This window comes from Caretta caretta, chromosome 1, assembly GCF_965140235.1.
Source record: "Caretta caretta isolate rCarCar2 chromosome 1, rCarCar1.hap1, whole genome shotgun sequence".
NCBI lineage: Eukaryota > Metazoa > Chordata > Testudines > Cheloniidae > Caretta > Caretta caretta.
The window spans coordinates 261,879,798-261,894,144 of NC_134206.1; the positions used below are offsets into that span (position 1 = coordinate 261,879,798).

The 14,347-nt window shown below is 45.9% G+C and overlaps 1 protein-coding gene across 1 annotated transcript; it reads left to right on the top strand.

Annotated features, from left to right (window-relative positions):
* Window positions 1-3,882: 3,882 nt before the first annotated feature.
* Window positions 3,883-5,618, top strand: LOC125629521 (uncharacterized). The gene is made up of 2 exons (XM_048834913.2): window positions 3,883-4,513; window positions 5,102-5,618. Exons 1-2 carry the CDS (start codon window positions 3,931-3,933, stop codon window positions 5,599-5,601), a joined length of 1,083 nt encoding a protein of 360 aa, XP_048690870.2. The 5' UTR covers window positions 3,883-3,930; the 3' UTR covers window positions 5,602-5,618.
* Window positions 5,619-14,347: the final 8,729 nt, after the last annotated feature.

The following is a 14,347-nucleotide window of genomic DNA, read 5'->3' on the forward strand; positions in this document are numbered from 1 at the left end:
TGTCAGGAACAGTCAGCACTAACAACAAAACGAACAAGTCCTCAATTAATATTCTGTCTTATATTACTAAATAAGTGCATCTTATTTTACAGTTCCAGCATCAAAGCAAACAAGTGCAATGGTTTGTCAGTTGAGTAAACATCATTTAATTCATGGTGAATCAGGCATCTTTCACATTATATTTGAAGTTGAGTCTGGTCCCAGAAAAACTGAATGATTTTTATTTGGACTTTGGCTATTTCCCCTGGAGACTTCTGTGCATGATAAAGAGGTAAACTGAAGGAAAACAAGATGCAATTTGTTTATTCTGTCAAAGTACTGGATTGCATCTTTTCAAATACCATTCAGAGAATGAAATGCCCAACCCCAGAAAAAACTGTCATCTGCTTTCTTTGTTCTTTTCCATGTCATTTGAATGTAGCATTAATATTTAAAATAAATTAATAAATAGTCATATATAATAATAGAAGTATTTACTTGTATACTTGGCCAGTCTAAGACAGATTCTTGTTCAAAAGAGAATTTGCAGAATGGAAGATGGGATGGAGAGTGTCATGTGGCACCATATTGTGTAAGTATAAAGCTTTGGGTTTAGGAGTGGCATGTGCCAGCCATTTCAAAACAGTCTAATAGTCACAGGGACATGTCACTTGGGGTGACCTGAAAAAGATTTTGTCCTTTATAAATATAATCAAATCTCAGTTACTGATTCAAAGAAAGGGGCAATTTACACGTGTGGGACAGGGGTCTTGCTTTCATCTCAGAAAGGCCTGTCTTTAAAAACACGCATATTGCTATAAAATTCAGTCTTATTTATTTTCATGAAATTTCTAAAAATTAAAATTTAAAATTTTTTTTATTGTGTTCCTTTGAATAAGGAACTGGGAAACAGGAATGAATAACCAATTTAAGCCTTGCAGATCTGGGTTTGCGTAAGTGTTTTATTTCTGGAAATACAGTATGTGTTCTATATAGCTTCCAACCATGGCTTTTGGTTAAATTTGGTGTTTACATCTTTATTCTGAAGGGTGATTCCAAAGTATCATTGTGATAGGTTAATTTGTACATTATAAGCTGCTGATATAAACCTTCATGGGTTGTATTAAAAAGCTGATATTACAACACTTGTTCCTGTAGGCCTTTGTTAGTATTGAAATGTTTTAAAATGTGGCTTCTGAGCTGTAGATAGTGTTGCTTGTGCTTATTTAAAATCCCATGTTGTTGTATATATGGGCATTCTACTATTTGTGCTTTTTATTTTATTCCACAGTGCAATACCGTCTACGGTCTAGAGTTCCAAATTTGTCCATGTTTGGAATGCAGGATCAATTTGTCTTTGTGAGAAACCCAGATCTCCTAATACTGACCGCACCCATGAAGTTTTATATCTTATTCAGAGGCCTTTCTCATCTTGTTCCACATCTTGATTGTACCTTGTATATAGGGATGGTTCACAGCTGGAACATACAAATAATCACTCTTACAAAATCCAGTCTTTATTAAAGCAGCTGGAGGAGGTGTAAGTTATTTTATTCCCAGTCAAGTGCTATCCATTGGCTCTTAAGTCTAATGTGCAATGTATTCTAGAAGGATCGCCTAAAAGTACTTTTTGAAATCAGCCCAATATCACCCTTCTCTTTTGGGCAACTGAATTTATTTATAAAACAACAACAAGGCATCCTTGTGGTACCTTAGAGACTAACAAATTTATTTGGGCATAAGCTTTCGTGGTCTATAACCCACTTCAATAGATGCAGGACTCCTCATTGTTTTTGCTGATACAGACTAACATGGCTACCCCTCTGAAACCTGAATTTATTTAAAGCAACATGTGATTTCTTACCCCTCCATAAGAAATCAGTGACAATTCTATAAAAGTTAACAAAAAGATTGTTATTTAAATTAAAAGGATACATCTGGATGGGATATAATATCTTGGGCAGGATATTACAACTATTCTACCCAATAATGATAGAGGGAGTTTTCCCCATATAATAAGGTATTAACATCAATAATTATTCTGTGTAATTTTATATGAAAAATTGGCACTATCAAAACCCTCTGTATAGCCTATTTGGTAATGTAAAGCTTGGGCTTATATGAGTTGTATGAAGAAAGTGTATTCTATTTTGTGCACTATTATGTCACATCTGAATTCCTGAGAAGTTATTCAACTATCTATAGTAAATGGTTGACCATACCAATATAATGATTCCTCAGCTATTAAGTCATTCAAAAAGCTCCTGATTAAAATGTACATGTTAAATATATTGTGAATATCTGCACCTGTTAAACATTGAAATAAACTCTCTGTAGCCTGGTACAACCAATATTTTCATACTTTTATATATCTGACCAAAAATTAATTTCCACCTGTCCAGCTATTCTAAACAATACCATGATGTAAGAAAAGGCCTGAAGTCAAATTTGGAACTTCCCCATGCTGAGTGAGAAAAATGGATATGATTTTGAACTAAAACAATTCCCTGTGGAAAGATTAAATGTCAGGGAAGGAAGTGAAATATATGAAAGCTACTGAATTTAAATATTTGCTTTCTAAGTAATGCTAAAAATCAACCACTGGGTCTGACAAGAGGAGAATTCTTCCACCCCATCTCCCTCTTCTACTAGAGAATGGACCTACTGATTTTGAGTCAGAAATGTATCTCCCCTTTACAGTCCATATAATACTGCTTATGTCTAAATATGCTTTAAAAGTTCTCTGTAAACTTTTTTTTAATTATACACAAAGCCAGTTGAAACTTCATTAATCCAGAACAAAGAGAAAAGATTAGCACAAAACTTTTAAACATGATTCCAGTTAAACCAACTAGAATGGAAAGGTAGATTTTTAAAGATCTTGTTCACTGTCTGATAGCCAGACCTTAATTTTTCTGGAAGCTCAAACTACAATGAACAAGAAAACTGGGCTCCAGAGGAAAGACATACTAACTAGATGAATGGCAGGGGGAGGAAGACAGAGTTGGGGCATCCCCAAAGTTCTCCTTTGGCTAAGACTATCTAAAAGTGAGTTTTGTGGAACTGGGCACCAGAACTGTTTTGTGGACTTGGACTGGAAGTGAATGTGTGCTGAAGTCTCAGCTGCCCATGACCTGGTTGCACCTCAGAATCCATCTCAGCGCTGCTGAGGGCAGCGTCTCAATCACAGGAGAGAGCAGTGAACAGAAATAATAGAAGTTGCTTTAAGGTTTCAGTCCCAACAATGCTGCCCTGTCAGAAAGGGAGAACGCCCGTTGGGTTTTCTGATGTCCTGAAAACAAGGATGGTCCCCTGGGCTAGAGCTCTTTAGCTGTCCCCTTTCCTCTCTGGAGCCCACCAGAAGCACTGGACAAATCCCTTCCCATTTTCCTCTCTGTAAAACCCTTTCTGACCTGGTAATTTTCAGAGTCCCTCATTAACAGGGATCTCTCTATTGGAGCCTGACTGATGTAGAGTGATGATCACAGATGCCAACCTGTTTGGATGGGGCTGGCTCTTTCAGGGTGCACAAAAGTTTAGAAGAAATGATGTCTCTGCTCCTGTCACTATTGGGAGGAGATTATCAGGGCACTTAGCCCTGGTCTACACTAGGACTTTAGGTCGAATTTAGCAGCGTTAAATCGATGTAAACCTGCACCCGTCCACACAATGAAGCCCTTTATTTTGACTTAAAGGGCTCTTAAAATCGATTTCCTTACTCCACCCCTGACAAGTGGATTAGCGCTTAAATCGACGTTGCCAGCTCGAATTTGGGGTACTGTGGACACAATTCGATGGTATTGGCCTCCGGGAGCTATCCCAGAGTGGTCCATTATGACCGCTCTGGACAGCATTCTCAACTCAGATGCACTGGCCAGGTTGACAGGAAAAGAATCGCGAACTTTTGAATCTCATTTCCTGTTTCGCCAGCGTGGCAAGCTGCAGGTGACCATGCAGAGCTCATCAGCACAGGTGACCATGATGGAGTCCCAGAATCGCAAAAGAGCTCCAGCATGGACCGAACGGGAGGTACGGGATCTGATCGCTGTTTGGGGAGAGGAATCCGTGCTATCAGAACTCCGTTCCAGTTTTCGAAATGCCAAAACCTTTGTGAAAATCTCCCAGGGCATGAAGGACAGAGGCCATAACAGGGACCCGAAGCAGTGCCGCGTGAAACTGAAGGAGCTGAGGCAAGCCTACCAGAAAACCAGAGAGGCGAACAGCCGCTCTGGGTCAGAGCCCCAAACATGCCGCTTCTATGATGAGCTGCATGCCATTTTAGGGGGTTCAGCCACCACTACCCCAGCCGTGTTGTTTGACTCCTTCAATGGAGATGGAGGCAATACGGAAGCAGGTTTTGGGGACGAAGAAGATGATGAGGAGGAGGAGGTTGTAGATAGCTCACAGCAAGCAAGCGGAGAAACCGGTTTTCCCGACAGCCAGGAACTGTTTCTCACCCTAGACCTGGAGCCAGTACCCCCCGAACCCACCCAAGGCTGCCTCCTGGACCCAGCAGGCGGAGAAGGGACCTCTGGTGAGTGTACCTTTTAAAATACTATACATGGTTTAAAAGCAAGCATGTGAAAGGATTACTTTGCCCTGGCATTTGCGGTTCTCCTAGATGTAGTCCTAAAGCCTTTGCAAAAGGTTTCTGGGGAGGGCAGCCTTATTGCGTCCTTCATGGTAGGACACGTTACCACTCCAGGCCAGTAACACGTACTCGGGAATCATTGTAGAACAAAGCATTGCAGTGTATGTTTGCTGGCATTCAAACAACATCCGTTCTTTATCTCTCTGTGTTATCCTCAGGAGAGTGAGATCTAATTCATGGTCACCTGGTTGAAATAGAGTGCTTTTCTTCAGGGGACACTCAGAGGAGCCCATTCCTGCTGGGCTGTTTGCCTGTGGCTAAACAGAAATGTTCCCCGCTGTTAGCCACAGGGAGGGGGGAAGGTTGAGGGGGTAGTCACGCGGTGGGAGGAGGCAAAATGCGACCTTGTAACGAAAGCACATGTGCTATGTATGTAATGTTAACAGCAAGGTTTACCCTGAAAGAGTGTAGCCACTGTTTTATAAAATGTGTCTTTTTAAATACCGCTGTCCCTTTTTTTTTCTCCACCAGCTGCATGTGTTTCAATGATCACAGGATCTTCTCCTTCCCAGAGGCTAGTGAAGCTTAGAAAGAAAAAAAAACGCACTCGCGATGAAATGTTCTCCGAGCTCATGCTGTCCTCCCACACTGACAGAGCACAGACGAATGCGTGGAGGCAAATAATATCAGAGTGCAGGAAAGCACAAAATGACCGGGAGGAGAGGTGGCGGGCTGAAGACAGGGCTGAAGCTCAAATGTGGCGGCAGCGTGATGAGAGGAGGCAGGATTCAATGCTGAGGCTGCTGCAGGACCAAACCAGTATGCTCCAGTGTATGGTTGAGCTGCAGCAAAGGCAGCTGGAGCACAGACTGCCACTGCAGCCCCTCTGTAACCAACCGCCCTCCTCCCCAAGTTCCATAGCCTCCACACCCAGACGCCCAAGAACGCGGTGGGGGGGCCTCCGGCCAACCAGCCACTCCACCACAGAGGATTGCCCAAAAAAAAGAAGGCTGTCATTCAATAAATTTTAAAGTTGTAAACTCTTAAAGTGCTGTGTGGCATTTTCCTTCCCTCCTCCACCACCCCTCCTGGGCTACCTTGGTAGTCATCCCCCTATTTGTGTGATGAATGAATAAAGAATGCATGAATGTGAAGCAACAATGACTTTATTGCCTCTGCAAGCGGTGATTGAAGCGAGGAGGGGCGGGTGGTTAGCTTACAGGGAAGTAGAGTGAACCAAGGGGCGGGGGGTTTCATCAAGGAGAAACAAACAGAACTTTCACACCGTAGCCTGGCCAGTCATGAAACTGGTTTTCAAAGCTTCTCTGATGCGTACCGTGCCCTCCTGTGCTCTTCTAACCGCCCTGGTGTCTGGCTGCGCGTAACCAGCAGCCAGGCGATTTGCCTCAACCTCCCACCCCGCCATAAACGTCTCCCCCTTACTCTCACAGATATTGTGGAGCACACAGCAAGCAGTAATAACAGTGGGAATATTGGTTTCGCTGAGGTCTAAGCGAGTCAGTAAACTGCGCCAGCGCGCCTTTAAACGTCCAAATGCACATTCTACCACCATTCTGCACTTGCTCAGCCTGTAGTTGAACAGCTCCTGACTACTGTCCAGGCTGCCTGTGTACGGCTTCATGAGCCACGGCATTAAGGGGTAGGCTGGGTCCCCAAGGATACATATAGGCATTTCAACATCCCCAACAGTTATTTTCTGGTCTGGGAATAAAGTCCCTTCCTGCAGCTTTTGAAACAGACCAGAGTTCCTGAAGATGCGAGCATCATGCACCTTTCCCGGCCATCCCACGTTGATGTTGGTGAAACGTCCCTTGTGATCCACCAGAGCTTGCAGCACTATCGAAAAGTACCCCTTGCGGTTTATGTACTCGGCGGCTTGGTGCTCCGGTGCCAAGATAGGGATATGGGTTCCGTCTATAGCCCCACCACAGTTAGGGAATCCCATTGCAGCAAAGCCATCCACTATGACCTGCACATTTCCCCGGGTCACTACCCTTGATATCAGCACATCTTTGATTGCGTGGGCTACTTGCATCACAGCAGCCCCCACAGTAGATTTGCCCACTCCAAATTGATTCCCAACTGACCGGTAGCTGTCTGGCGTTGCAAGCTTCCACAGGGCTATCGCCACTCGCTTCTCAACTGTGAGGGCTGCTCTCATCTTGGTATTCATGCGCCTCAGGGCAGGGGAAAGCAAGTCACAAAGTTCCATGAAAGTGCCCTTACGCATGCGAAAGTTTCGCAGCCACTGGGAATCGTCCCAGACCTGCAACACTATGCGGTCCCACCAGTCTGTGCTTGTTTCCCGAGCCCAGAATCGGCGTTCCACAGCATGAACCTGCCCCATTAGCACCATGATGCATGCATTGGCAGGGCCCATGCTTTCAGAGAAATCTGTGTCCATGTCCTGATCACTCACGTGACCGCGCTGACGTCGCCTCCTCGCCCGGTATCGCTTTGCCAGGTTCTGGTGCTGCATGTACTGCTGGATAATGCGTGTGGTGTTTAATGTGCTCCTAATTGCCAAAGTGAGCTGAGCGGCCTCCATGCTTGCCTTGGTATGGCGTCCGCACAGAAAAAAGGCGCGGAACGATTGTCTGCCGTTGCTCTGACGGAGGGAGGGGCGACTGACGACACGGCTTACAGGGTTGGCTTCAGGGAGCTAAAATCAACAAAGGGGGTGTCTTTACATCAAGGAGTATTTCAGGCAGGACTTCACGGAGGGTTCCAATAAGAAATGGTGCACCTAAGTTATCGTTCTTATTGGAACAAGGAGGTTAGCCTGGCCTCTGATTGATACATGGCTAGATTTACCTTGCTGCACCTTCTCTGTGAGTGACTGCAGTGTGACCTAGAGGAATGAGTCCCCTAGACAGGGAAGGAGGCAAATGAGTACAAAACAAATCTGGTCTATTTCTTGTTTTGACCCACTCCATCTATCTTTTACATCTTTGGCTGGCAGCAGACGGTGCAGAAGGACTGCATGCCATCCACATCTCATGGCTGCTCGGCAGAAGATGGTACAGTACGACTGCTAGCCATCCTCATCTCTTGCCTGCCTGGCAGAAGATGGTACACTACGACTGCTAGCAGTCCGTATCGCCTGCCCGCTCACCATAAGACGGTTCAATAGGACTGACTGCAGGACTAAAGAGAATGACCTGGTCAAGTCACTCCAAATTTAGTCTCTGCGCCCATGTCTGCCCAGGCGCTCCTGGCCGACGTGGCCAGGAGCACCTCGGACACGACGAGGACGACTACCAATCGTATTGCACCGTCTGCTGCCAGAAGGCAATGGGTTGCTGCTACTGTGCAGCAAAGCCATACCGCGTCTGCCAGCACCCAGGAGACATAGGGTGACGGTTACCTGAGCGGGCTCCATGCTTGCCGTGGTATGGCGTCTGCACAGGTAACTCAGGAAAAAAGGCGCGAAACGATTGTCTGCCCTTGCTTTCACGGAGGGAGGGAGGGAACGGGGGGCCTGACGATACGTACCCAGAACCACCCGCGACAATGTTTTAGCCCCATCAGAGTGCTCCATTGTGACTGCTCTGGACAGCACTCTCAGATGCCCGATTGTTTGCCGTTGCTCTGACGCCGGGAGGGGCGACTGAGGACACGGCTTACAGGGTTGGCTTCAGGGAGCTAAAATCAACAAAGGGGGTGGCTTTACATCTAGGAGTATTTCAGGCAGGACTTCACGGAGGGTTCCAATAAGAAATGGTGCACCTAAGTTATCGTTCTTATTGGAACAAGAAGGTTAGCCTGGCCTCTGATTGATACATGGCTAGATTTACCTCGCTGCACCTTCTCTGTGAGTGACTGCAGTGTGACCGAGAAGAATGAGTCCCCTAGACAGGGGATGGGGGGAAGCAAATGAGTACAAAACAAATCTGGTCTATTTCTTGTTTTGATACACTCCATCTATCTTTTACATCTTTGGCTGGCAGCAGACGGTGCAGAAGGACTGCATGCCATCCACATCTCATGGCTGCTCGGCAGAAGATGGTACAGTACGACTGCTAGCAGTCCGTATCGCCTGCCCGCTCACCATAAGACGGTTCAATAGGACTGACTGCAGGACTAAAGAGAATGACCTGGTCAAGGCACTCCAAATTTAGTCCCTGCGCCCATGTCTGCCCAGGCGCTCCCAGCCGACGTGGCCAGGAGCACCTCGGACATGACGATGACAGCTACCAGTCGTACTGTACCGTCTGCTGCCACAAGGCAAGGGGTTGCTGCTACTGTGTAGCAATGCCGTACCGCGTCTGCCAGCACCCAGGAGACATAGGGTGACGGTTACCTGAGCGGGCTCCACGCTTGCCGTGGTATGGCGTCTGCACAGGTAACTCAGGAAAAAAGGCGCGAAACGATTGTCTGCCCTTGCTTTCACGGAGGGAGGGAGGGAAGGGGGGCCTGACAATATGTACCCAGAACCACCCGCGACAATGTTTTAGCCCCATCAGGCATTGGGATCTCAACCCAGAATTCCAATGGGCAGCGGAGACTGCGGGAATTGTGGGATAGCTACCCACAGTGCAACGCTCCGGAAGTCGACTCTAGCCTCGGTACTGTGGAAGCGCTCCGCCGAGTTAATGCACTTAATGCACTTAGAGCATTTTCTGTGGGGACAGAATATATAAAATATATATATACACTCGAATATATAAAACCGATTTCTAAAAAACCGACTTCTATAAATTCGACCTTATTCCGTAGTGTAGACATACCCCTAGTAAGTGGGCAACCGTTAACTGCTATTTTTTTAAAAGGAATGTGCCAGTTATAAGAGCCCCAGGTAGACACATTGCTCTCACCTGGAGACACTTTGGTCCATTCACCAATCTTCCTTTGATCCTCTGAGCTCCATCTTAATGTGACTGTCAATACATAGATTTTACCTTGGTTGCCATAGTTTCCATGAGGAGGGCTCGGGAGGTGGCTGTTGTATCTATATAATTTTTTCACCCATGACCTTGGTGTCTCGGCCTAGCATCTCGTCACTTCCTTGGTGTTTCACCAAGGCAGAGTGGTTTTAAGAATGATTCCTTCCTGTGATGGGGTGCTTGACGCACCTCAAGGATGGCACCTCCTCCTGGTCACTCTGGGAATAGCTTGTGATGTTGACACCCCTTGCATGCTGTCTCTCCTCCTCTCTCTCTGAGTCTGCAGCCCCTCTTTCGCTCCATGAGTTGCAGCCTCCTCTTCGTGACTCAGCCCCCCAGGCAGCTCACTATCCATTTCCTCCTTCTGGAGTATCAAAATCTTCCTTCAGCAATCCTGGGCAGTAGTCTTTCCTAACCAGGAGTCTCAGGCAGTCTTCCCAGTCACTGCTGCATAGTGCTACTCCCTCAGTGGCTGGCAGGTGAACCCAGGCCTGCACTCTACTATGTGTTCCAGCTCAGGGACCCTCTAACCAACAGGCCAGACCTGTTCCCCCTTGGAGCTTACTACCTTTCCCTGAGCCCTTTCCTTACCATCTGGCTCCCCTGCCCCAGTTTGCTAGCTTCATCACTCCCTCCTCCCCAGCCATGCCTTCCAGGGGAAGAGAAAATCCCATCCTCCCCAGCCCAGCTGGGACTAGCAGCTGAGCCCAGTGCAGGGTAGAAGCCACCAGCTGGGGCATCTCCAGCTCTGCCCCCCACTGCCAGGATTTACTTCTCTGGTAGCAACTCCAGGCACCAGAAACAACACGCCCGAACTTCTGGGGAGGAGTGCATGATCACTCTTGCAGCTTTCCTTTTCTTCCCCGTCAGAAGTCATTTTTCTGTGGGGAAGCAAAGAAATCTGTGGGGAACATGAATTCTGCGCACATGCAGTGGTGCAGAATTCCCCCAGGAGTAACTGCAAAACGACGGGGTGTGGACCTAAGTCACAGTGGGACTCTGGCTCTGACCCACCCTCCTAGAAAGGTACTAGGATCCGAGTCCTGAGTGCTTGCTGACCCAAGTCTGACTAACTTGTGTGTGGACAGGATCAGGGCTTGGGCTCAAACCTGAGTCAGAGCCCGAGCTCAGTGAGCAATGTAGATATACCCTCTGAGTATAGTGCTGAGAATAGTCTCTCTTCACTAATTTCCAACCCCTGTTCTCTCAATGTGAGACTGCTGGAGAGAGTGCTGCGTTCCAGACCAGCATATAGGAGTTGTAGGTATTAGAATATCTCTAAACAGTGTTTTAGTATCTCCCACGCACCAGTCTGGAATGGCCTCCCGTTGTGTTACTGAACAGACATGGACTTCTGGAATCAGTAGGAGTTCATTGATTTTAGTATTCAGAAGCATTTGTGTTACTACTTCGGTAGCTTCTACAATTTTTACAGTCAACCTATTCGCAGATTATCCATTTGGCATTCAGGGACCAGAGTACAATACATGCTTTTTACTAATTTAACTGAATCTTTTTAACACTCTTCCTATTAACCTTCTTCTTTATGAGGGCCATGAAAACTTCTAAGCTTTATGGGAGGCACATGTTGGGAACTAGAGTCCTTGGCACCAAAATATTCCTTCAGTGTGATTAGTGATGCTGTGTCTTAGTCCTGTGATGTCACAAGACTCCTCATCGTTCCCTACTCTTGTATTGGAGATGCAGAAATACTGTTTTCAGGTAAAAATTCTAACTTCCCAGATTTCTGTCTTCCTGTTGTTCTCGACTCCAGACCCCTTCTATCCAAACTAAAATTCCAGCCTGTCTCTCTGACATTTCTTGGATGTCTAGCCATCCGCTCAAACTCAATATGGCTAAAACAAAGCTCATAATTTCACTCCCAATGTCCTTTCTTGATCACAACACTACCTTCTTGTCTGTCATTCAGGCCCATAACCTGGCACCATCTTCTACTCAGACCTCTTTCTCTGTCCTCAGATTCAGACTATATCTAAATATCACAGATTCTTTAAGAAAAACATTTTCCTATCCACCTAAGCAGCTAAAACTCTCATCCAGGCTCTCATCATCTCACTGCAACATCCTTCTCTCTGACCTTGACAAATGCAATCCAACCCTGCTTCTGTCCATTCAGAATGATGCTGCAAAGATCGTTCTCCTAGCCTGTCACTTTGACAAGTCACCCTTCTCTTTGCATCCCTCCACTAGCTCCCCCTTTTCTATTGCACCAAATGTAAGATACTTGTATTCACTTTCAAGGCCCCTCATGGCCTTTCCCCACACTACCTGTCACCTCTCATTCACTGCTGAGCTGTCAATTTCTGCCTCCTATCAGCTGCTTGTTACATTTTCTTCCATGCTGCCCCTCATACTTGAGGGGAGCTTCCTGTAAATAGCCACAAAACTAATGCTCTATCCTCCTTCAAATACCTCTTTAAAACTCCCCTTTGCCATGATGACTACAAAAAAAATTGACACCATTTAAGTCACTTCTGCACTGTCTGTCATGTTGGTTAATATTGTCTCATTGTTTCCAGGTACTCCCCATCTAGCTGCCTGTGTCCGTTTGTTGTCTCTTGGCTTATACTCACGTGTAAGTGCTTTGCGGCAGGGACTTTTTCTTCTGTATCTGTACAGCACCTGGCACAGTGGGATCTTCGTTCATGACTGGAGTTTCTAGGGGCTTATTGTAATAAAAATAATAAATATTACTGAGGGATATTTGCGTAATGACACAACCGCTTGTGCTCTGGCTGCTTATTTCCCTACATGATGTCACATGTCGCTTGTGACATGGCACGTGGTTGCTGTAGAGGTGTTTGTGATCTCTAAATGGAAGACTGAAGTATCATGACTTGGTATTCAAATTGGGCAGTCAAGGTTTAATGACCCTGGCAGACAATCAGACCACTGACCCCTCCACTCCTGAACACACACTAAATTGGCCCTGTGAGTAAAAAATGAAACAGGAGGATTTGGAGAGCAGTACACAAAAGTACCTTCAGCCTGGTTAAAAGAGGCATGGAAAGACTGTCGTCATGACCTTGTTGTAACATAACTGCTCTGTTGCACATTATGGGGCCTATGTTTGAATCCCACTGTGGTTTTCTTCTCTAGCACCATCCCCGAGACCCATAATGGCAGAACGCCATAGCACTGGCATTCATGGTGGTCCAAATTATACAAGGGAAGGAAGGAGGAAATGTGCGCTTGCAGTATGTTGACCCCCTATTAATTTGTGGAAGGGGTCTGAAATACTGGGACCATATTTGGGAGGTCTGGGTCCCCTCCTTGGCTAGGGGAGATTGGCAGAGCATGAAGAGGGTTTGATGGGAGTCAGCCTCCAACAGCAGCTAATAAGCAATGACAACACATCCTGAGGAAAAGTTACTTTAGACACAGTTTTACTTGCTGTCCCTATATGTGCGTGTGAGATTCTGTGCGCACACACACTATCTCACGTACACACACACGTAGACACACACCCACTATCTCACAAATATCATGCTGGAAAAGAGGTGGGGAGGAGAGAATCCCTGACCCTTCTGCTTTTGGTTATGGAGAAATTATTGGATGGTGAAGATGAGCATGCTCATCTTCTACTTGAGTGAAATCACCTGCATCTGGTCCAGCAGAGGCAGGCAGGATGCCCATAGTTAGTAATACACCACACACCAGCTTGCAGAGAAGGTGAGGAATGTGTACGTGTGTGTTCATTTCTGATTAAGCTGTGTGTGCACATGCAGACTTACTGTCTAGGTAGTTTTAACGTACGTAGATAGACTTTAATGTATATAGATAGACTTTAAGGTTTCTGTGGTTATTGTTTTTTGATTTCTCCCCTTAGTGCAACTGTTGGGGGTAAATCTGAAGTTACAGAGATGGGCCTTCTAATGGGTCAATTAATCAGGAAAAAGATCTTGGAGTCATTGTGGATAGTTCTCTGAAGACGTCCACGCACTGTGCAGCGGCAGTCAAAAAAGCAAACAGGATGTTAGGAATCATTAAAAAGGGGATAGAGAATAAAATGGAGAATATCTTATTGCCCTTATATAAATCCATGGTACCCACCCATCTTGAATACTGCATACAGATGTGGTCCCCTCATGTCAAAAAAGATATACTGGCATTAGAAAAGGTTCAGAAAAGGGCAACTAAAATGATTAGGGGTTTGGAGCGGGTTCCATATGAGGAGAGATTAAAGAGGCTAGGACTTTTCAGCTTGGAAAAGAGGAGACTCAAGGGGGATGTGATAGAGGTATATAAAATCATGAGTGGTGTGGAGAAAGTGAATAAGGAAAAGTTATTTACTTGTTCCCATAATATAAGAACTAGGGGTCACCAAATGAAATTAATGGGTAGCAGGTTTTAAACAAATAAAAGGAAGTTCTTCACTCAGCGCACAGTCAACCTATGGAACTCCTTGCCTGAGGAGGTTGTGAAGGCTAGGACTATAACAGGGTTTAAAAGCAAACTGGATAAATTCATGGAGGTTAAGTCCATTCATGGCTATTAGCCATGGTGGGTAAGGAATGTTTGTCAGAGGGTGGAGATGGATGGCAGGAGAGAGATCACTAGATCATTACCTGTTAAGTTTACTCCCTCTGGGGCACCTGGCGTTGGCCATTGTCAGTAGACAGGATACTTGGCTGGATGGACCTTTGGTCTGACCCAGTATAGCCATTCTTATGTTCTTATGTCTTGCTTTTCCTTGTGCAGGTGTTGACTCTGGACGTGTGCGTCAGGTATAGGGGAACAGGTGTTTCGTCCATGTGTGAGTGGCTGACAGTCTCAGGTCAGGAAGTTTCCAGTAAAGTGTCCCTGCGATGGTTGGGTTGGTTCCAGTGTCTCTTTGCTCACGCCCTTC

Coding starts and splice junctions, on each gene's coding strand:
- LOC125629521 (XM_048834913.2), top strand. CDS start 3,931: ATGCAGAGCTCATCAGCACAGGTGACCATGATGGAGTCCCAGAATCGC. Junction 4,514..5,101: donor AGGCGGAGAAGGGACCTCTG/GTGAGTGTACCT, acceptor TTTCTCCACCAG/CTGCATGTGTTTCAATGATC.